We start from the raw sequence: 23,768 nt of genomic DNA on the forward strand, positions 1-23,768 counted from the left end.
CCTTTCCATGGGCTGGTAAGCATTGCCTGAGGGATGGGTAGCGATCTCCCACGGAGATCAGTGGACCTCTAGGCAGAAAAAACACCATTATGGTAGGCAAGAAAGTGCCCCACCAAGACATTTTGAGACCTTGCAGGTAAGATTAAGGACCTTGTGATGGGGAGATTATTCAGGGCCACCCAGGAGGACTCAGTGGAATCACAACTGTCCTTAAAAGCAAAGGAGGGAAGCAAAAGTCAGTGTCAGACTGATACCACGTGGGAAAGATTCAACTGGCCGTTGCTGGCTTTGAAGATGAAAAGGGGCCGTAAAACCATGTGGGGGCAGCTTCAAGAAACTGATACAGGCGAGGAAACAGAGTCTTTCCTTATTAATTCGTGGATTTGTAAGACCCATGTTGGACTTCCAAGCTACACAACTGCAAGATAATAAATGAGGGTGGCTTTAAGTCACTAAATCTGTGACAGTATTATAAGAGCCATAGACACTGAGCGCACGATACACAAATAAAGATGTGTTAGGACAGAATGATGCACAGGGGCAGGATGAAGGGAGTGAAGTGGTGCTTTTATTGTGGTGAATTCAGTGTCATGCAAAGCAGCTTGGCTTTTATCCCATTAGAGGTAAACAGTGGTAACCAGGTAAGGATTTTTGATAGCAATGTGAAGTGGATAGACTATTGCCAAGTTTATTTTCCTTAAAAAAGGCAATGTAGAGTGAAACCTTAGTTTCAGGGTAGTTTGATAAATGGAGTCTAACCAGAAGGAGTCAGTGGCCGAGAGAGATCTGAAACCAACATGTTTTAATTCAGGTCTCTGAATTGATTTGAAATGACGTATGTATGTGTATGTGGAATCCATGGTTTAAGAAGACTTTTATCCACCATTCATAATAGGAGGACCTAGAAATTAAAGCAGAATGACTGAGTCACATTTTAACTATAGATGGCCCCCTACTAAAGATGGTTCAACTTGGGATCTGCTGATTTTAGGATGGGTAATCAGGATATAACCCCATGGTAAATCAAGGATCGTCCATGCTTTGTTTCTGCTCGTTGTCCTCTGAGCAGTATTCTTCTGTTCTTCCAAGTGCATGCCGTGCGCACATGAGCAGGGAGCTGTGAATGCTCAAATTTAACATAATTGGTTTAAGAATGAAGAGATTTCACATGGGCCACCTCTAGTGGGTAATTGCGCTTCCAGTGTCATAGGCTTGCAGTGGCTCAGCTGGGACACTGCAGCAATCAGCAGTGCTGGCCATGGGCTCCATGTTTGGTAGAGGAGGGCTGACGGCTGTAAAGGCTAGATCACCTAACTTCGAGGTATGACCACTGTGTAAGAAACCAGTCCTGCTGTCCATGTGTGTTCCATCTCTGCTATGAACAGAGCCTCAGTATCAGCCCGTAAAACCTTAACAATCTGGCCAAGATGACATCTGGGTATGTCTGGGACATCTAAACTGAATAAATCTACTTTCGTGTTCCAAGACTGACTCTGAAAAACTACGTGTGAAAAAGTTAGAAAAAGAAAAAAAATGTTTCAGACAGTAAGATAAAGGAAGCCCCAGGCTAGCAATATCTGGTACTGGAAACAACAGTAAGGATTGACTAAACTTCATTTTAATGAAAATAAAGCAGTAATTATCCAGACTATGAAGCTTCTATCCACATAACTTCCTTAAGATTTTCACCCAAATGTCCTTATAGGATTGCCTTAGTTATTGCTGCGACAAAATACCTGACACCCAAAATTAAGGAAGGAAAGGTCTATTTAGCTCACAGTTTGTGGAGGTTTCAGTCCATACTCGCTGGCCCCAAGGCCAGAGGGAAATAGTTCCTGGGGCAGAAAGCAGCAAGAGCAAAAGCGAAGAGGGCAGCTAGCAGCATCTTTCCCTCCCTTACAATGTATGTAAACTATCTGCCCCAGGGCAGGTGTAGCACTCACACCCATAATCCCAACATTGGACCATGAATCAATCATAAACTCTAGAAGCCCGCCCCATGACTGCATGAGGCTTTTGGGGGTCATTCAGACATAAACCATAACAAGGATGATGCAGTAATTCTCATTTTCTATTGTGGTACAGTCTCAGTATAAACCTGTCTGTCTAAAAACTCAGAGATTCTACAAAGGATAATGACACTTATTTGGGAATAACAGAGGACAGCAATAGAAATGCACACCATAGTGAACTACAGGTATATTCAAAGAGGTTGAGGCAAGAGGAAGTTTTTAAGGGTAGAAAGGAGAATTCTGTCAGATATTTTGAAAAAAATAATCCTTGGCCACAGTAATTGCTGACAAGAGTGGTTTCAGTCTGAGGCTGAACAGAGTTGATGGGCAGATGTTCTGGTGGGAGTGGAAAAGTGTTATGTGATAAAATTGTGGTGGCCTTTGTGTGCATTTGAGGGTCTGGTGGCCTTTTGTGACAATTCCTATCAGGCAATCATGCAGAAGAACTCTTTCTTCATAACCTCCTGGCTTTACTTATTTTTTGTTCAGACTGACTAAAGTTGCTGCATTTATTCAGACAACATTTATATTTCTTCAAACCATACCCTTGTTTTTCAGTCTTCCTTGGTCTTTGGGTACTGTGCGCTAAGATATCTCTTGCTTTTTTTCTTTCTCTGAGGGATTGTCCTCAGTCTTCCCAGAGTTCTAATGCTGGTCTTCTCATCTTGAGCTCACTGTGTTCCTTTTGGGTGATTTGTTTTCCTGTGACTGCAGTGGTCACCTGCATATATGCTGATGTCCCCAAGTCTCAAACTAACTTCTCTCAAGACCATATTCTGTCGTTTCATTAATTCATTGATTCATTTAATACATGTTGACACCTTAGGATCTTATAGTCTAATGGAGGATAGACAATCAGAAAGGACAATTACTGCAGAACTGTGAAGTTAGGGATAAAATTGGTGAGAACAGAGAGTCTGGGGCTGCCAGGGATCCTGGAAGCTTCTAGACAAAACTTCAAAGCTAAGCAGGGGCTTCTTTGCCAGATGTGCAAGTCAGGATGGCAGAATGGGGAGCCTCAGAGGGGCTGTGGGAAACCACTAGGAGTCAGCAAGGTCCATTGCGGTGGGCAGAGCTGCAGAGATAACAATGAAGGATACGTGTGTCCAGCTAAGGACTTCAGTTTTATGCTGTTGACAAAAGGAAGACAGGGGATGTGTTTTAAACCAGATCTTGTCGGGTCAGCAGCCTTTAGCAAAACTGTGGAGTGTAGACTGGAGGCAGCAAGAGTAGAAGGAGGTCAAGGAGGAAGAAGTCTATTAGGGTGGTTGCAGGTTAGAAATAGTGGGCACCAGGGAAAACCAGAGATGTGGTAGCCGGGTGTTTAGGGATGAGAATCACTAGGACTTGGCCATTGATGTGTACATCTGGGCAGGGAAGGAAAGCAGACATTTTAAATAACTTCTTCTTCATTACTTGGGTTGTCTGTGTCAGGTGCTATAGAAATGCTGGGGCACACCTGCCCTGGGCTTAGAACAGCTCCTCCGAGCTCTACTCCCTGAGGGAGACTGAGGTTCAGAGAGGACAGCTTCCGCTGCAGGCAGGATTAAAGCACAGAGGGTCAGTAAAACACATCGCCAGAAGCATGTCCTGGGGAAGAAGTTGGAACCTTACCACGGCAGGACACAAACTTTGCAAGAGTCATAAAAGAAAGGAGTTAATGCCCCATAGTTCCCCAGCCTCTGGCTAGAAGCATTTGGGCCTAGCCTGTGAGACTTGAAGGAAAACTGATGTGGGATGGGCTTCTCTAATGCTGGATTGAGAAGATGACTTTATTTAAATTGATTTATGGCTGAAATTGATTCTTTGTGATCAGTGGGAAGGAGGAAAGTTTCCTGAGCAGATATTTACATATAACCCTAGCCCTTTCCGTCTGTCCAGGACTTGAGTTTGCTGATGTGGGAGAAGAGCGTAAAAGGCAAAGTTTGCTCCTCAGGGGTCAGAGCCAAATGCTCCAGAATTGTGTGTTGGGACTGGGGATATAGCTCAGTGGCATAGTGCCTTCTTGGCAAACACAAGGTCCTGAGTTTGATCCCCAGTACCAAAAAAAAAAAAAAAAAAAAAAAGCAAACCTTTAGGGGCTGGGGATTTAGCTCAGTGGCACAGCGCTTGCCTGACAAGTGCAAGGTCGTGAGTTCAATTCCCGGTACCGGAAAACAAACAAACAGACAAAACCAGAATTGTGTGTTGATGGGGCCCACCCAGTGTAGACGGGCTGGAGTGCTCAGGCTGGGGCTAATTCAGACCATTTTCATGGGTCCACTAAAGCAGTACGTCTCCCAGACATGATCGGATGCATCTTTCCCCATGTCTGTATCTTTCTGTACCTCCTTGAAATTGGCAAGGAGTCTCTGTTTGTGGCAGTAGGAACCACTAGTGCTTTTCTTCCCAAAGGCCAGGTTCCCTGCAAGGAAGAAGGTAGTTATACAGGGACTGTGGTGAAAGATGCAAAACCCATTTTTTCTGGTCCTTAGCAGCAGAAGGTATTTGAGTGAACACAGCTCGTTTTTGGCTCCTGCCTATATCCAGGACTCCCTTCTATTTCCTCGCAGCCTTGAGTGGCTCTGGGTGGCTGAAACATCTAGTAACCTTTTCATCTGCTTGTCAACTGCTGTCATTAACCTCATTTTATAAATTGCTGCCTCCCCTCTACCCAAAGGCCCTGGGCTTGTCCTGCTGCCAGCCAGATCTGCCCCTCTACACTTGTCCTCTCCCTGCCCATCCTTCTTCCAGCAGCCCAAGTCGGAGAGAAGGATTTTTCTTCAAGATTTGGGCAGCCCTAGATGTCTCGGTCTCTGAGTTTGGCTCTCCTTGAACCTCACGAAGGGCTTGGATTTCTCTCCATTTCAGAACACCTTTTGAGGACCTTGAAATTCCTTTCAAGAGAACAGAGTGTAAGCAGTCCTGTGGCTCTCTAGGGTCCGGCACATCTGCCTGAACAGGAAACTTTTGGTTCCCTCTGGCTTCTGTAGGGCATCTCATCTCTACTTCCTGGTTATGAAGGCCTCTCCCTTTCCCCAGAGGTATGAGTTTTTGCTTCTAAAATAAGAGATCATCTGTCCCACAGTACACTATCATTTCGCCTAAAAAGCCAGAACCTTCCTATTATTAAATAGAATTCCTGAAGGAATGCCCTCGTATCTCAGAGTTCTGGAGATGGGCACACACAGCTGATGTGGTGCGTGAGCTTTGGGGAAACAAAATGTAACAAAGGTTTTTACTAATTGCCGTGCGCGTTTATTTTTACCTTTCCTTGTCACAACTAAAATTACTCCTGCTGGGGAAACTGTCGTGAATTCCTTTCTTTGCCCTCTAGGTCTTTACCAACACCAGGGAACATCTTGTGACCTTTCAGCTTGTCCTTCCTGAGTTTCTGTGGTGTTTACCTAGGTTGGTATGCATTTACTGCTTTGGATGCAGGTGGCACCACGATTCTAAGCGCCTTTATGGTAAAGACCTGGTCTTAAACTTGTTCTGATACCCATAGTAGTTGTCACTGAATTGGTAATAGCGGCCTCATAACTACTTTGAGTTGAGTTTAATTGATATGACCGGGCGCTTATTGTTTTCATCACCTATGTAAAGCTGATGCTACAGCTGAGAAATCATTGAGAACACCTGGAAAGTGTGCTCCGCCTAACTCTTTTCAAAGCCAAGAGAAAAGGCAAGTTTCTTCTTGCCTTCTGTATGGAAACCAGTAGAACCCCCGTTTTCAACTCTGATCTGGTGGTTTGTTTAAGTATTATGATTTGCCATACTGTTACATTGAAAAGCATGTAACTTCGGTGGAAAAGGGATCTTAAGATATAAAGTACATAAAGTTGGGGAGAAGATTATTCTGGGAAGGGTTGCTCTTCTGTACAAAATTTTGTAGTAATAATTCCTTGGGTGTGACGGCTTAGACATGTCTGGCACTCAGCTTGCCCGTGCTGGTACACTCAGTGATCACTGTGTACAGATTACAAGAGCCCCAGACTGCAAGTGAGGAGACGTGGGTGCTGCTGGGATTTCCCCGTGTGGACTAGGAGTGTAGTCCTGCTTCCTATGGGGCCCAGGGGGCAGAATTTCCAGGCCCACCCCTGCTATAGACTGTGGTGAGGCTCCAGGGGGCCGCTGTGTCTGAATGTAAGAGTGTTTTGTAAACCATAAATGCACAGTGACTATAAAGGAAGTAATTGCCCGGCTCTTAATAAGTAAATCACGCAGAACTTGAATTACAAGATCTCTTCTGATCTATTTTTCACTGAGATCCAGGTCTTAGTGAAAATCATTGAAACTGCTTGTGGGACTCAGGAATGTTGGTTATGCAATTCCATTTTGTGATAATGAGGTGGTGAGCAGGGAGGGGAAGAAGGAAAAGCTCTTTACGGGCTCTGGTTATTGAGTGCATTGTTTTTTCAAATCAAATTTTATTCTAATGGAAGAAGAAACCTTAGTTGATTCAGCTCCTTTGCTATGAATTTGAATGACTTTAATCAAAACAGCCAAAGATGCAGTGACCAAACGATGCTTCAACATTTTGACACATAAATTAAAAATGTATATTTTAAGTAGGAGAAATAGCCCCCCCATAAACGTCACTCATGTTTCTGCAGCCTCCACCTCCTCGTCCATGTTACCTGGCCTCTGCTCTCAGAGGCTTTCAGCTTCCATCAGCCTCTTAGGTTTCACTGCAAGATGAGGAAGGCTTTGCGATAACTGACTGTTAAAAATTTGGGGTTTATATTTTAGTTTTGTAATAAAGAATAAATGTACTTACCTAAAACGTCTAAGAAATGAATAGCATTTGCCAGAAATGCAGGCTAAGTGTAGATAACCATTAAATTAGTAATAGGTCTAATTCAGAAGGAATGAAAGTGCAGTAGGGTAAATTTTCTAGCACTTGCTGTGAGTGAAACCGAATTTTAAACACCAGGCGCACAGAAATAACAGCAGCAGCAGAATAACCCCCAGCCCTCCGGGGTGTCATGCCTCAGTGGGGCAGACATAACACATGAGTATCTAGTAGTTAATACAAATTAAGACAAAGGCAAGGCAAAGGTGGTGTGTTATGGCTTGTGTCTGCATGGCCCCCCAAATCCTCATGCAGCCTTGGGGCAGGCTTCTAGGATTTGTGATTGATCCATGAGCCATGCTGGGGTTATGGGTGTGAGTGCTACACCTGCCCTGGGTTGGGTAGTTTACATAAATGTAAGGAAAGGGAAGAGGCTGCTTGCCGCCATCCCTCCCTTTTGCTCTTGCTGCTTTTGCTGTCTTCTGCCACCTTAAAGCCATGCCATCCTGCCTTGAACAAGGAAAGAAAAGAAACCAATACAGCTGGGTAGTGATAGGGGAGGACACTGGCTTACCCAAGGCGACCAGGGAGGGCCTTGCTGATAACATGGCCTTTGAGCAGAGGCCTGGGGGCAGGAAGGAAGTGTTGGGGTAAACCCTCCAAGGATTCCAGAACTCGATCAGGCAGAAGGGGCTAGTGCAAAGGTTCTGGCAGCCCTGGCACAGTCCAGGGGAGAGAGCCTAGTGTAGGGGAGAGTAAGCACAGGGTGGTGAGTCTGGAAATGCAAACCATGAGACAGCCAGGGGCTTCTCTCAGCTCACAACAAGGCCTTCTCTGGCCTGTACTCCTGTTGAGGATCTGCTAGAAAAAAAACGTTCATTGTAAGAATTTAAGAGCTTTAGTGTTTTAAATTGTCTTTGAAGCATTACCCATATGAATTGTTACTAATCATTTAAAAAGTAATAATAAACAAATTCCTGGTAGTAAGCAAAGTCAGCAGATATTTAAGAGTCAACTATATTTTTGTTATGGTAAAACACTGTTAATGAAAAATAACCTCTTGAATGGAGAAAGAAAATGTGTGTGTGGGTATATATGTACGTGCATGCATACCTATATATAAAATATATGGTGTGATAAAAAAATACAGTGAATGTTTAAATTTTTAAAAAATTTGTTATAAGAAAAGACACATTAATCCCTCTCACTTCAAACACACTTACCCCATCATTCTTGCTACTTTCTGAAGCAGTTCTGGAAGCCCTCTTTCACAAGTGTGTTAAATTGACTGTCGTGGGTGTCTCAGTGTCCTGAATCAGTTAAAAATGTTTCTCTTTTGAGGTCATTTTGACCTTGGAGAAGATCCAGATCTGGGGAGCAAAGTAGATGAGGAGGTTCCATAGTGTTCTTATGAACCTTGCTCTTTGTTGGATGGCATTCAGCAGCAATGGTCACTGTATTTTTTAGCAGACCCCGTACAGACACAGAAGACTTCCAAAAATGCTTCAAAAAGTGGCACGTGGATGGGATGAGTGTGTTTGAAGTGGTGGGGGATATTTTGAAGGGGTTTAATGGTAACATTTTATTGTAATAATTTTTAAAATTTTTGAACATTTACCTTTTAAAAATCACATCTCATATAATATATATATTATATATACATGCCATATTTATTTTTTTATATATATATATATATATATATATATATATATATATGAAGTTTTCATGTCCTTTCTGTTGTGGAAGAGGTTTCCATCCTGTAAGTCACAAATGGCTTGATGGCTACATTACTCTGTCCTGGTCATAGTTACTGCAGTGGGATTTTTATCTGCAAAGGAGCAGCTTCCCGGCTCTTTCCCTCGCCTCTCCACCCCTCCCCATTGTTCCCTTGAGCAGTCCCTGACTGTCACGGTCAGAGTGGTAAATTTGGGAAGGACCTGCAGCTCAGAGGGATCGGCTAACTCACAACGGTCCTTCACCAGGGAATTACAAAAGCGAGTAAGGGAGCTGATATCTACACTTCAGCTTGTGGATCTTAATCCTGAAATTCTAAACTGGTCAGCTCTTCATACCTCATCCTAGAATGTCTGTTCTTGATCTTAACCTCGAGGTCCATCCCATTCTTACCCCAGGAGCTCATTTGCCCCTTGGCTATGCTATAATCTTACCTCGCTGGCCGCAAGACCAGTAGCGTGTTCTTAATACTGACTGGGGCTTGAAATAGAGGATATGTCTGTTAGAAGTGACTCTCTGTCTTGATTAACTCCTATTCTAGCCTTCAGGCTCATGAGTTCAGTAGCTTTGTAAGGGCTATCTTACTGCACTGTAATCAGCCACTCTTTGTAAGGTTGTGTGAGAAACTGCCTTTCCAGTTCCAGGCCAGTGAGGTGCATTTGGCCAGTTCAGAAACTGTACACAAAGACTCTTTCAGAATCAAGGCTTTAGAAATTTACAAAGTATCCAGAATTAGCAAGGAAATGTAAATGCACTATTACTCTAGGCCCTGCCTCATATTTAGGGAAGTTTGTTAAGAATGTTGCTGCATGGTTTATAGATAATTTGCTCTGCAGGCTGCACTGGGGGACATGGGTTTGTCTCCATCCGGGAGAGTGCCGGTCAGTCTGGACCTATGGGCTGGCAGGTAGAAATCAGCCCCTCAGTAAAACACCTCCCCGTCTGTGGGATCCTCTGACTGCTTGTTCGGGTCCAGAGAAGTTCTAACTCACTATGTAGCCAACTTTTCAGATACTCATCAGCACCCACATGGCTTCCCTCTGAATATAGGAGCTATACCAAACACACCAAGAACTTCTTGGGAAACGGGCCTGCGATCAAATTCAAAACAAATATTGAAATTTGTCAGAAATACTGCTATACATTAGTCAGTGACATTAAAAATTATTGGGACCAGAATGAAAATTTGAATCCTTATGTACCCATTCCAAATGAGAAAAGAGAATATTTAGAAAGGACAGATTTTGGGGAGGGGAGGGGAGAAATCATAGAATATTATTCTAATGGTAGAGAGACCCAGAGAAAGACACCAGATAGAGGTACTTCTGAACCAGCTGTAGGTTGAGTATAGAATCTGGTAAAGAATGACACCAGAGGTTAGAGGAAAATGCTGCGATAGCATCCTGACCAACCACCTCCTTTAAAAAAAATCTACATGGTAATTTGTTTTGGGGATTGGCTTGGGAGCTAGAGGACACCATGGACCAGTGCAGTATCCTGTTTGTATTCAGTTCCAGGGTTTGGATTATTTCCTATGAGATACTTGAAGAAATGTGAAATACCTCTTCTGCTTAGTTAAGATTTACATTAATTGGGCCCAAAACTAATATAGCCCATTTGTTTAGACTGAAAATTTGAGGAAGTTAAGTATATACTAAAATGTCAATAATGCTTGGTTTTAGGGCCTTTTTTGGTACCAGGAATCTAACTCAGGACCTTGCACTCCCAGGCAGGCACTTGTGCCACTGAGCCATATCCCCGGCCCCAGTGAACACTTGTGAAAGGTGTGTGTATGGTTAAGTTGTCTCATCCCTGCCTCAGCTGTTGGGACATTTGCCTAGAGATGTTAACATAATCCCAGTCCCCACTGTAGGCATGAGCAGTTGCAAGCCTTTTATTCTGGTTCTAAGCCACTACACTGCATGACTCTGAGCCATTGCTTACCTTTTCTGGGCTTCCCTTTCTCATCTGATGTAAAGAAAAGCAGTATGAGAAGAAATTCAAGTTTTTGGAGACCTAATGTACTAGTTCTTTAAACAAATATGTGTGTTTATCTTGTCTAATAATGTTTTTGTCTTGTCTAATAATAATTTTTACAGAGGAAACATTTTTCTCTTCCTTCTTTATAAGATTTTGTGAATTTTTTTCTCTTTAAAATACTGAAATAGCCAAGCGTGATGGTGCACACCTATAACCCCAGTACTTCTCAGGAGGCTGAGGCAGGAGGATCGCCACAAATCTAAGGCCAGCCTGAATTACATAGAAAGACCCTGTCTCAAAAAAGCCAAGAAAAATAAAATACTGAAATAACCAATCTCTCTAATACATCCCTTCTGATAATCAAGCTTAACTGATATTTGTATTTAGTAGGATATCAGCAGTATGTCACCTGCTTATTAGCATGATTTTTAAAATAATTTGATGACTCCTGGCAACTTAAACATTACATTTCTAAGAGCGTTATTTGTGTCATTTTTTTTACTTTTGATCAGAACAATATATGACGTAGGAAAAAAAGTGTGATGAAGACTCAAGAATGGTCACTTAACATTACACACCACCAAAAATCACATATTACTAAGAAGACATCAGTGAGATTAAAGTTCTTATCTAATTCAGAAAAACAATGACATAAAACAGATTAGTTTTTAAAAAGCATATTACCTTTTGTGTGGCAGAAAAGAGGAGCAAAGCATAAAATTCTGCAACAATGTTAACATTAGCGTTGTCGGTAAAGTAATACTGAGACTTTATGTAGTATCTCAGTTGTTCTCTGAGTTTAAACAGCTCATCTGGTGTTCATTCACAGGAGTGCGGCAACTTGGGGTGTGTATTTCCTTCTGCCCACTAAGTAGCTAGAAATTATCATATTACTGCACAGTTAATAAGTAAGTGATGCGCTCACAGTGCATGGGATCTCTCTTTGATCCCGTTCTCTTCCTAGCAGCCAGCTACTCAGGGAGATGAGCCCTAATTCATCTCACCCCAGCTGCCCCGTGCCTTCATTTTGTGACAACTTACACATTTGAGTGTTATGACTGCTGCCTGTCATTATAACACCCTCCGTCAGGCAGGTGTCCAGAGAGAGGAGACAGAAGGGAAGGGAGGTAAAGGGGCTGGGCTGCAGCTGCCATGGACTACGCAAGGCCGCGGCTTCTAGCCGTGTCTAGAAGATAGTGCTGCCCAAGGGACTGCTAGCTGAAATCTTAATGCTCATCTTCATGAGGAGTCCACTGACTGTGCCAGCCGTTGGATTTTGGCAGATGAAACACCCCTGTGAGAGCTGGTAGTATAATTGTAGAAGCGCTGCTTGAGAGGTCTGGTATTAACTTCAGTGTGCTATAAAATAGTCATGAGGTCCTCTGCGTTCTCATTCCTGTATCTCCTCCGTATTTGCTCATTTCTTCCCTTGCCTTCTCCTTTTAGTTCAGGCTCCTGCTCTTTCCTTTAAGGACAGCAGTCTCCCAGCTACCTCTGCACAACCATCCATGCTATGAGTGATCAGGATGATCTTTCTAAGCACAGAATGAGCCACATCACTGCCCAACCTGTGAATGTGCCACTTCCACTGTGGTACCTGCTGTTCCCATGAGTGTCTAGACCAGTCCATTGTCCTCCCTCCTTCCAGTACCACCCAGTGGTGACTGAGTACGCATATCCCCAGTTGTCAAATTCTCTCTGATTTCGTTGAATACACTGTCCCTGTTTTTGAGGCTGCCTTCTCTGTCCTTGTCCATTCGGCAACTCCTTTGTGTTAAACTGAAGTATCACTTCTAGAAAATTTTCCCTGGCTTTCCTAAGCTATTTGGGTCTGCTCTCCCAATGGATCCTTGAACCCCAGCTCCCATGTCGCACTGTCCTGTAATTGTCGACTTAGAATTTTGGATGACAAGAGTATGAGTTATCTCTCCTCTCTTCCTGTAGCATGACCCTGGATTACCACATTATCCCCTGGCATGGGGTCACTTCTCAGGTGATGTACATTGACTGGGATAGAATTGAACCCCTCTGTGGGCATCTAAAAGTAAACTAACAGCAGTGCCTTTTCTTGCATTCATGAGATGGTCCGATTTGTCATCTGAGTTGGGTGTTACCTTTGTATGACAGGCAGCATCAGGACCAAGTTCGCAAGTAGAAGAAAACACATTGAAGAAAGCATACAGAGCATCTCTTCCTGTAGCATGACTGGACAGTGAGATAAATTTCAGTCAACTTACAACATGATCAGATTAGGGAGTTAGTAGCTGAAATTCCACAAATTTCTTGGCCTTTGACTTTGGGTTCCCACAGCCCAAATCCAGAGATCACAGGCCACCTCAAAACTCAGTATTATCTTGACCTTGAAAGATATTAAGTAAGACTGAATGGCCAGTGAAAATTTAGTGTTATAATTTTTTAATTATTGAAGCAGGTCATTTTAAAAGTCCATTTTTTTAAAGCCTTATGTGGTTATTTTAACTACTTGTGATACGTAGAAAGTTGCAGAATTGTATAACTACAGCAGCCTCAGTAGCATGTGTGGTTTGACAAGCATTTTATTGCCTCTTTCCAGTTCATATGAAACTGGCTTTCCTTCCTTTCTTCATGATTGGAACCCTCTCAGGGATGTGTTTTCAGCCAAGAGACAGCTTTTCTGCTGTGGCATCATTCAAGGGCAAATGAAAATAGTAATGACTCTCAGTAGATGCTGTGACAAAACCCAGGTGTATAACTGTACAAATTACTCATCAGAGTGGATGGGAAAATGCCAGCATTAACTCTGCCAAGAAAAAACAATAATATATATTCACTTAATTCAAAGCACCCTTTTTGTCCCAGCTTGAGAAACACATGGACAAGAGTCTTGTTGGCCCTAGGCAGAGGAGCAAGACAGGACACAACAAACATTTCATTAAACATTTTAGATAAAATACAAGTGCTGGGAAGTAGGGAAGAAGTCAAATTAAAGAAACAACTTTTGATATTTGTTAAGTATTTTCTCTTTTGTCCTATTTATAGAAAACAAAGCATTCCATGAAATTTCCCAAAGGCCATGAGCAAACACATGACGCTTAACAATTTGCCCATTGTAGCTTTTGTTAAACCCTCATTTTGAAATCTGCAGTCTTTGTTTTTGTATTTTGAAGGACTGCATTTTAATCTAGTGGATTACAGTACTTAAGGTTTACTCTTTAGTGGCTAAATTGTCTTTTACAATATTAGAGTATTATTAACTCCAGTTATCATGATGTTGTCTACTGTAAAATCCTGGTTTGAGAGATTAAAAAAACGAGTATGTTTGTAGAAAATTTCCTGACCAAGGCCAGAAGCTCTCTCATTTTCTTTAGGCAACACACTGTAATTTAATCTTAAGCAATTGCCCTTAGAGTCTGCGTAAGTATGGCTTCATACAGCAGGTATATAAAGGTTGTTATGGGTACTTCCCATTAAGGAAATTCTGCAGAACTCTATGTTAGAGTCTCTGCCATCTAGGAACTGTCCTTGTAATTGAAAAGATGTTTTTTTGAGACCAGCGCAAGATCATATGCCAGGGAGGAGTGGCAGAAGTTGGTGCATAAGGCAGGTGCCGAGGCAAGAATAGGAAGACTACACGCTCTGTGTGCTCTGGGACCTGTAGCAAAGGGAAGGCAGAAGAGGGGCTGGGATGCTGGGTAGGTAATCAACAGACATTGTCTCCAGGTATCTCTCAGGCTGTTCAGTTACCTAAACCCAAGCCCAAGACCACGCCCACGGCACCAGAGAACAAGTCAACATTCTCTCTCTCAGCTAGACTGAGCAGATACGGTCTAAGATTTCTTGAGTGTTGTACCATTCTCCATCCCCTAAGCCCCTGGCAGTGTGTTCAACATGAAACAAATGCTTTTTTAAAAAACAAAAAACCAGAACCAGAAGAGCATCGTATGTGATAATAGTGACTTTTTATTAAAACAGTTAATCTATTAGTGTTACTCAGCTCAGTGTAAAAACTCTTTGATACAAGCAACCTATAAATTACACGCTGTGTCTTCTGCCCCGTAATAACTTCAAGATGGGACGGAATGAGAGTAGGAATTGGAGGGGAGAAGAACCAACTTGCTAACTAAAATTCCTGCATTAAGATGCAAGTCTGTCTCTACATTAGGAGGACTCTAAGAAGCCAGTCGCAGCTTCAGAATAGTCACTGTGTTTCTAGCCCAGAGCACTCGTTATTATGAAAATATCATAGCTCAGAAGTACCCCTTCTTTTTATTCTTGCAACCACAGTGTTTGAAAGTAGAACAAGTGGCCTTTGTTTGAAAATAACTCTTGGCTTAATGCATTTTAAAATTGTTTGCTCTTCTGTTAGCTGTATTCTCCCTAATTGTGAAAAAGTTATATTCACTACACATATTTAGTAGGGCCTATCTTCAGCTTTGTTGTATCTCTGAGTCTCCCCTGAAGTACCTAGGCAGATATGTGCTCCAGCCTAGGCATCAGGGAGTCACAGATGAGTGACCCAACCTCCTAATCTCAAGATACCAACTGCTAGCTTGACATGGTGGCATACACCTATAATCCCAGCACTCAGGAGGCTGAGGCAGGCGGATTACTGCCAGTTTAAGGTCAGGCTGAACTGAGTCCCTACAAAGGAAAAAGAAAGTCATGTGTAATGGTTCTTTGTGGTGGGATGACACCAAATCAAAACCAGAACAAAGGTATGTCTTTTAAATGACATAACTTAAAAATAGATTTAGCAGTCAATTTCCAGTTCAAGATGCTTTGTACATTATGTTAATAATATTTATCAACCCAAGCCAGTATGCTTGATATATGTACATTTGACTGTGAATCTTCACAATTTTCCTATGCGTGGTAATTTCTTGACCAAAAACACACAGCCAATAAAAGTGGTTAGAACCAGGCCAGGCATAATATCACCTGCCTGTAATCCCAGTACTTTGGGAGGCTGAAGTGGGAAAGTGACACGTTTGATCCCAGCGTGGGCAAGTTAGCTGCTTAGAAAGACCCTGTCTCAACATTTAAAAACTAAAAAAGGACTGGGGATATAGCTCAGTGCAAAGGCCTTGGGTTTAATCCCCAGCACCACCACCAAAAAATAAAAGTAGCTAGGAATAGACATCCTGGCCTAGTCTGTCTAAAACTTGAGACAGCGCTCCTGACAACACTTTTATGTATAACAGCTTTACAACTGCCCTGAGAAAAGGAAACCACACATTCAGCCAAGTAAAGAAAGTCATTTCCAGAGGCATAGCGGTGTGTGGTCCCATTGCAACCTGTGCTGTCTGCGCTCGCCACAGTGGGGAAATGTGCTGTTCTCACTGGGGCTGGAGGGACAGCCTGGAAATCTACAGCACTGAGAAAACTTCTTCCCTACTGAGGAAATATATGGTCTGAAGCCAATTTATCACCACTGGGCATCTCTTCGCGATGATTTATACAGAAGTGGAATAATGGTCGTTCCCCGTGGACAGATCTCCCTTCATTCTGCAGACAAATTTATCAAGCATCCTATGTGTCGGGCAGCATCGGAGACTAAAGATACAAAGATAAAAGAGGTAGACAGTGTGGGTAATACAGTACTGGCATAAGGGTTGACATATAGATCAGTGGGAGAGAATAAAGACTTTAAAAATAGACCCACCCTATATGATTAATTGTTCTAACAAGAAGGCAGGGTAAAGACAGTCTTTTCTACAGGTAGGGCTGAAATAACTAGATTTCCACATGGGGAGAAAATGAATCTGAACTCGTTGGGGGCAGCACAGATGTAAGAACTGCATTATGACGAACATAAATACTGAGAAGGGGCGGAGGGACTTTTGGGGGTGCTGGAAATGTTTGATATCTTGTTTACTGTGGTGGGTACACGAGTACATAAATTTGTTAAAACTCAGTAAAATGTATACCTAAAATAGGCACACTATGTTGAATGTAATTTACAACATGATAAAGTTGATTTTTTAAAAGAAACATATTATAAACTCTCTTGCTTAAAATTTGCCAGTGAACGTTATTATTCTTTCTTTTGTTTGTGAGCGTTGTTTTTGTTGTCCTTGTCTGTGTTATTGTTGTTGAAGAGACAGTTTCACTATGTAGTCCAGGCTGGCTTTAAGCTTACTAGGTAGCCCAGACTGGCCTCCAACTTACCATCCTCCTGCCTCAGCTTCCCAAGTGCTGGGGTTACAGGTGTATACCACTGCTCTCAGCCCCCATCGAATTTTAGATATGACCCAAGCTGTCCTTAGTCTGGTCTGCAAAGCCCTGGATGATGTGGGTTTGTCTACTTCTCTGAGCAATTCTATAACTCTTCCCTCGTTTCCTCACCTGCAGTATTTGTTTTGTTGTTCCTTCTTCCAGGAACACTCTTCTCCCAGGTTTTGGCCTTGCTCACCCTGGCTCAGGGGCCACCTCAGTTAAGTCCTTCCCAGCTGCCTAACTCAGCACGTAGCCCTCACGGTGTGTTTATCATCCAGGTGTACATCTGTAGCTGAAATCTGTACTTAGGCGTGTACTTTTCATTGTCTGCTTTACTTCATGAGAGCACAAGCTCCACCTAAGATGAAAGATCTTTCTTGTCTTTTCTTACAAATCTTTGTGAGTGAATAAGAAGGTAAGGAATTCAGGTATCATAATGTAAGCACTGGGGAAACATTGAAGGTTGCAAAGTAAAGGAATAGTACCATAGTTTGAATCATGGAATGGTTACTCTACCAGTGAGTGTAAGGATTGGATGAGGATTTGGAGAAAGGTGGAAGTCAGACAGATCATGCAGAACACTGCTGCATGATTTTGGGTAAGATGAGCTCATGAGGATGAAACCGATCTAAGTAATATTTAATTAGTGAAACCAACAACGTGGAACTACTGGTATTCTGGGAGAGTAGTACAATGTTTTAATCAAGGCTGCACCCATGCATACCTCCACAGATGGTAGTGCCCTGACTGAAACAAGGAATCCAAGAACTGTCTTATTTTGTGAATAAGATAAGGACTTTGGCTGTGAAATGTTAAATTTATGTTGTCTGCAGAGCATCCAGGTTGATAGCAACAATCTGAAACTCAGGAAGGAGTTAGAACTTAGAACATGGGTTTGGGAGTCACTACTTAAGTTGTAGGTAGGAATGAAGGCATGGGAAGAAACCTTAGGAGGAGCTATGTGTGAAAAGGGAAGAGGGCCCACAATCAAACTGTATGAGTTAGTTAACTTTTAAGGAGTGGGAATCAGGAGGGAGAGAGTGTGGAAACCAAGGAAAGGTAGTTTTGAGAAAGAATCATTAATAATAACAATCACCATAAACATTTGGTAAGAGACAAAAATTAGGCAACAGGAAATGACTGGTGCTCCGAACAAGAGATGTTTTAGGAAAGAGCAGGTGAAATAGAGAAATGTGGGGTGTAAATGGTAGTAAGGGACTGAACATAAGATACAGTATGCTTTCCAGAAAGTAGGAAGACAAATAGAAGAATTCATGCTTCAAGGCGTATCAGGAGAAAGGCGGTCTCTCTTGTCTTGAGGAGCTAGGCACGGCATTGGGCTAAGCTGGTTGATTTGCAAGCTGAAGATATCTGTAAGCATTATAGAAAGAGAATGCTAACTGATTGAGCACTGGTAAACAGTTTGCCGGAAGTCACTGGGGGGTGGAGGTCATTCTTTCATTTCGGCAATAATTACACCATTGTATGATTCTCTCCAGTATTGTGCCAGCCTCTAGGTATAGGATAAACGATTGGCTTGATCAAGGTTGTGTATTGGCAGAGTAAACAAGGTACGAGAACAAGGGTGAGGACACTGAGGATTGTAATCTTCGTGACTGGGTCTAGACTGAGATAGGTGTGAACCTTGCAGACCAGGGGGTGGGAAGGGAAACAGAAAGACGAAGAAACACAGAAGACTTCAAAGGCCCAGTGAGGAGAGTAAGAGATATGGAGGAATGGTTGATTGCAATTAAACATGGTTTACTTAAAACTTCAGAATTCTTTGAACTTCAGAATTTAGAATTAGGAGACTGGGTATAGCCATTGGGTTAGTTGGTAAAACGGAGGAGAGAGGAATTGGTTAAGGTTAGATCTTTGGACACAGAAGTACAGCCACCCAAATGTCACCTCACCTTCGTGATGATGTTCTCCAGCTTTTGGGAGGCAGATGAAGATGGAAATGAGGGAAATCAGTGAGTACTTAGGAGTCAAGCAATAATAGCGCAGCTTATAGAGACAGATACAGTGGGGGTCATAAGATCATAGGCAGGGAAGAAAAATATCCTGGAAGCCATAATATGGAGTTACAAGAACACCAGACTGATTCTGGAAAAGTCCTTCCAAATTCTGGCAGAGCCCAAGCTAGGGCCAATGAAACAGACTGGAGTCCACATTTCCTGGAAGAGAACAGGTGAGGGACAACTCCATTGAGCACTCAAGTTGGCCACAGTGAAGACAGGTGACTGTGTAGAAAGAGATCTTGTAAAGCTAAGAAGCTAAATCAATTTTGAACTCTGTGCAGTAAGGTGACATCAGTTTAACAGTGAGAAATATATTTGTTCCTACTAAGAGCTATTTGTTTTAATAGTGAAAATTAACAAAGTTCTAGTTATGTTTTTTGTGAAAAATACCATTTAACATTGGGACACCTTCTGAACTTGTGTGGGTTTTGTATTTTAGACAGATACCTAAAATTTTACAACTAGTATCTTTAGAGCATAAGTGCTAATACTTATGTATGTATGGTTTTTGTTTTTTTTTAACAGGGTCTTAATCAAATACCAACTCCATGGATCCAGGACAGGTTTGTCCCATGGCCCGCTCTGAACAGTGTGTTGTCGGATAGAAGATTCCATCGGCAAACCAGCTGTTGCCTTACAGAGCAAGCAAAGAAGATGGATCTGGTGAAGAGCCATCTGACTGTGTGCTTTCTACCTTCTGTGCCCTTTTTAATCCTAGTATCCACTCTAGCAAGTGCGAAGAGTGTGGCTAACAGCACTTTAAACGGCACTGACGCGGTTTTGGGCGCTGTGCCTGTAATCATTGCCCGAACCGACCATATCATAGTCAAGGAAGGGAACAGTGCCTTGATTAATTGCAGTGTTTATGGCATCCCTGACCCACAGTTTAAGTGGTATAATTCTGTTGGCAAACTGCTGAAAGAAGAGGAGGATGAGAAGGAGAGAGGCGGAGGTAGGTTACAGACTTGTGTCAGATGTCATAAGATACAAAGAGGGACTTAGGAGCCAGCAGCCTTAATGTTCATTGTTCTCATGGAAGTCATTTAAAGAGCTCATTTTTGTCTTTCTTCCCCCAAAGGCAAGAGAAAGAATATATATCATTAAGGATTCAAAGTTCTAATTAATTCATTTTTCTAGTCATTGACTTTGAAGACAAAGGGCACACGCCTGAAGTCTTTTCCAAGGCCTCTTGGAGTTTTCTGATATAACACATTCAGAATATTACAGAGACAGATGTAAAATGGCTTTTCCCAGAAGCGTATGTGCAGCTTCTAAGGGAGTTTGTTTTCTCTCATGGAAATGACTTAAATAAAAACAGTATAGTAGTTGTTTATCATAAATGTCAGTTTAATTCACCCACCTTGGATTTAAAGACCACACTTTTTAAAAGAAATCTTTGCGCAGATTCTCAACCGCCAGCTGGGATCATTCTGTGCTCCTGGAGACCTGGCTGAAGTTTCCAGACTGAAGCCAAGAGGGAAGGCAGATGCAATAGTAAGAAATGACACAGGCCATAGGAGAATGCAGTGGGGTTGGTAATGAATGAGTTTCCTGCAAAAAGTGTGAATCACGGTCCTGAGCCCTGAGCTTCCTTCAGGAAAGACTGCAGGCAGAAAGAGGTTTGCAACATTGGCGATCAGTATACTTCTCCTTTTAGATGTGAGAAGTGACTGTCCGGAAACCCCTGCCTCGTCTGATTGACCTGAAGGAGTTAATCTGTTTTCCCAGCATTTTACTGTGTGATCAAGTAGGGCACTGGGGGCGGGGGAGTAAAGAGACCATTGTTCTGAAGTAGCAGCTTATTCAGTTCTTTCCTTCCCCTTGCCCTCCCCATTCCTTAACCCTTTAACCAATGAACAATTCCCAGAAGAGTTTCTGCTTCAGCAAAACCTACATTTCTAATCTCTTTCCCTCCTTTTAACTTAATTGCTTTGAAAACAGCAGAGGCTGATGCCCCATGTCTCCCTAGGAGTTACAAAGGTGGACTTTTCTCACAGTTACATACTTCTAGTTCACAGCATTCCCTGTGGTGAAGGCGGCTGGAAGTCTTCTGCCTGGGATACGGGTGTTCTCTGGAGTGCTGTCCCTGATGGTGCTCTTGCGTAGCCCCTAAGGCTATACAGTATAATAAAGCTTCTCCTCTTAAGTCATAACGTTATATGCTACACATCATATGTGCATTTAACCTAGGAGAAAGGAAGTCGTTCCCCACCAAGGAACAGTGTGGGGCCATAAATTAGAAGGAATTCTATGGACTTTATAGTTCAAAACCTCCTGTACTAGAATTTGCTCCCCATTCTGCTGCTAATTAAGTGGCTCTGGCTAAAGCCTTTACTATTGACCTTGGAGAGATAAGGGAGCACCGCTTCCAGCCCACACCGGTTTCATTCCTACAGCACTCTCATCCACAACTCAGAGCCAGAAGGATGTGATGTCACACTTGTGAAGGGAGGGAAGTAGCCATGGTAACACACACTCAGGCCCCTGTACCTTATCAAGTCTTTCCACAGGGCTGGGACACTGCTGGGAATAACAGGGTGTCTGAATCGAGGGGACTGCACACTCCAGACCTCAGTCTTCTGCATAGATCCTGAAGCAAAGGTCATCACTAGGTATTAAAGAGTTGGGTCTGGGGCTGTGAGCTGCTCAGTCTCATAAGGAATAAAACCATGGGAACAGCGTAGTGTTGAGGTCTCAATTTCATCACAGCATTTTGAACATTGTCCCAAGTCCTGGGGAAATATTCAGTAGCTTAATTGAAAAGCTTTTTATAACTATGTGCTCAGTCGTGTTAGGTAGAGGCTGTACCTTGCCATTTCCATCTGTATATTGAGACAGTTGAACTCTATGGTCATCATATTATTCTTTGTTTCTCTTGTGTGCAGATGCTTTAGGTGGTCTATAGCAGCAGCCTGTCAATAAACTGCAGGTTTCCTGCTAGCTATTCGGAAGCCCTTGGTAGAAAAAACAGCTCTGTCAGGATGCATCACTCGTGCCTGGTTTGTAGCCAGCAGCCTTGCTGATAAATCACTTAACTATTTTAAATCTCATAAAGCAGGTGTACTTTCAATCTTTAAGAAGAATCCATGATGCTAGTGCTTGGTGTACCATCTCAGCTTTTGTAATATTGTAATTATTATACGTTGTACATAATGTAATTTCAGAGCAAAAGTAAAATGGAGTAATAGACAAAGCATAGCACCTAGCAACCAAGTAATACATAGAAAACAGAGATGAGAGGTTCCTCATCATAAAATACTAGAACTTTAGTGCTGTTGTGGCCTGTTAAAGAGGGCATAGCCTTTAACTTTTCAATTCTGGTGGAAGAAATTCCCATTTTATAACACAGACGTAGATTTCAGTTTTCAGACCAGTAGGCTAGAAGTTTAAATGGGGCAGTGTGTCATTTATAACTCAACAAGGGAAGTGGTTAAATAGAGGATGGAAATTGATGCGAATATCCTAGAACAGTGATGGCGAACCTTTTAGAGCTTTCAGTGATACAAACAGCCCACAGTGGCACTTATGACATGGGTTTGCCTCTACTGTCCTAAAACCTTACCTAAATATCCTATTACTGCTGCTAAAACCAAACCAGCAAAATCAAGATAATCCTCATTGACAAATACTGCCCTTTATTAAGCTCCCATACCTCTTCATGTATTATTTCTAATTTTATTTAAAGCATGACAGTGGGATATTATCAATTTTTACATGTATAGATGAGAAAGCAGGTGAATGGACAGGATATTAAACAGCTAGAGGTGGCCAGCTGGTATTGATTCTCCCTTTATGCCCAACCAGCACTGGCTCATCCTTAAGATCTCAGTAAGAGAGAAAAGTTGAAGAGCATCTCACCCAGCCATAGTCAATGTGGGAAGAGACCCCAGATAAAGGATGGATCATAACCACCACCTTCCAAGTTTAGACAGAGTTAGGATTGGTGCTATAGCTTATGTATGCATGCATCAGGCATGTATGTGCACACACATGCATGTAAAGATAGTCAGAATACCTGATAATCTGTTTGCAGAGCACAGTGTCATCTGCTGTGTAATTAGCTTGGAAAGAAACAATTCCATTTCTTGTTTATGCTGACAAAGTGAGATAGCTGTTATTCCTGCCCGCCCCACTGGTCTTAAAAAGAATGGGCCTGTTTCCTGCCATTGGCGGAAGGAGCAGCTGGTTTACATGGTTTCCCTGGTACTTGTCAGGGAATTCCAGAGGATCAGAAGAGACTAATGTGAAATCTAGAACTGGAAAATTGATTTTTTTTTTTCGTAGCTTACTAAAGAACCTGTCTGAGGTGGTCCATCAACCTTATCACAAAAATAATGCAGACTTTACACAACAATAATAACCACAAATAATCACAAAATGAATTGTTTTAGGTTTTTCCTTTTCCTAGGAGTGAATAGAAATTATAGTTTCCAGGAAGTATTTTGGGAAAAAAAATTTTTTAGGTCTTCATTACTCAATATATTTTTGCTTTGACTTCTTATTGTGACTTTAAACCATTTAAATTCACATTAGTGCTCTTATCAGATGATAAGAAACAAGCATTTCAAGAAAGTCAACTGGTATGGGGCCTTGTAAACACATCTTGCTCACTCGTTAGAGATTTAAGTTTGAAATTCTTCCTTTAAGTTATGTTTCGGACTTTGGTGTGCATTTGTTTCCCATGCGCTTGTAGTATCTTGTCACCAAAAGCAGTCAAGAATTTTCTTGAATAAATGTACACAGGAGTAAACCGAGGTAAGTTGCATACAGGTCACAGTGCTCAGGACTGCTGCTCTAGCATGATGGAATTCATTATTATAAAATTTCCCTTTAGTTTACGTAACTCTGTTATTTTGTGAATCTTTAATTGATGATGAAATGCCTTTTAATTAGTTCTCCAAGGGACAACAACCCAGCCATATTTTAAGACTGTAGTTTATCACCTCCCTACTTTACATGTGGTACTTCTGAAATCAATTTGAAGTTGTATATTAATTAGTGTGAAATATTACAGTGAATTCTTCCTTTAGTGCATTAAATATTTGCGATAAA

The 23,768-nt window shown here is 42.1% G+C and overlaps 1 protein-coding gene and 1 long non-coding RNA gene across 8 annotated transcripts in view; one reads left to right on the top strand and one right to left on the bottom strand.

The window, feature by feature from the left end:
• The window catches only part of Mfap3l (microfibrillar-associated protein 3-like), a 37,430-nt gene continuing 13,662 nt past the window's right edge, over nt 1-23,768 (top strand). The window contains exons 1-2 of one of the 7 annotated variants that reach the window (XM_013513354.1): nt 1-15; nt 19,242-19,668. In XM_013513354.1, the coding sequence (XP_013368808.1) occupies nt 19,371-19,668 (298 nt within the window). In that variant the 5' untranslated portion in view covers nt 1-15; nt 19,242-19,370. Of the gene's footprint in view, nt 16-5,017; nt 5,036-5,168; nt 5,188-5,385; nt 5,403-18,653; nt 18,669-19,241; nt 19,669-21,191; nt 21,329-23,768 lie in introns of those variants that run through there. The other 6 variants (XM_005373548.2, XM_005373547.2, XM_005373549.2 and 3 more) reach the window with 6 other exon arrangements.
• LOC106148342 lies at nt 15,743-21,192 on the bottom strand. Its single transcript, XR_001233689.1, has 3 exons — nt 20,722-21,192; nt 20,077-20,180; nt 15,743-16,032 (listed from the first exon to the last, which is right to left on the bottom strand). It is a non-coding gene; the product is annotated as an uncharacterized LOC106148342 (long non-coding RNA).

Source organism: Chinchilla lanigera, unplaced genomic scaffold (genome assembly GCF_000276665.1).
Source record: "Chinchilla lanigera isolate Chin_1 unplaced genomic scaffold, ChiLan1.0 scaffold00002, whole genome shotgun sequence".
Classification (NCBI taxonomy): Eukaryota; Metazoa; Chordata; class Mammalia; order Rodentia; family Chinchillidae; genus Chinchilla; species Chinchilla lanigera.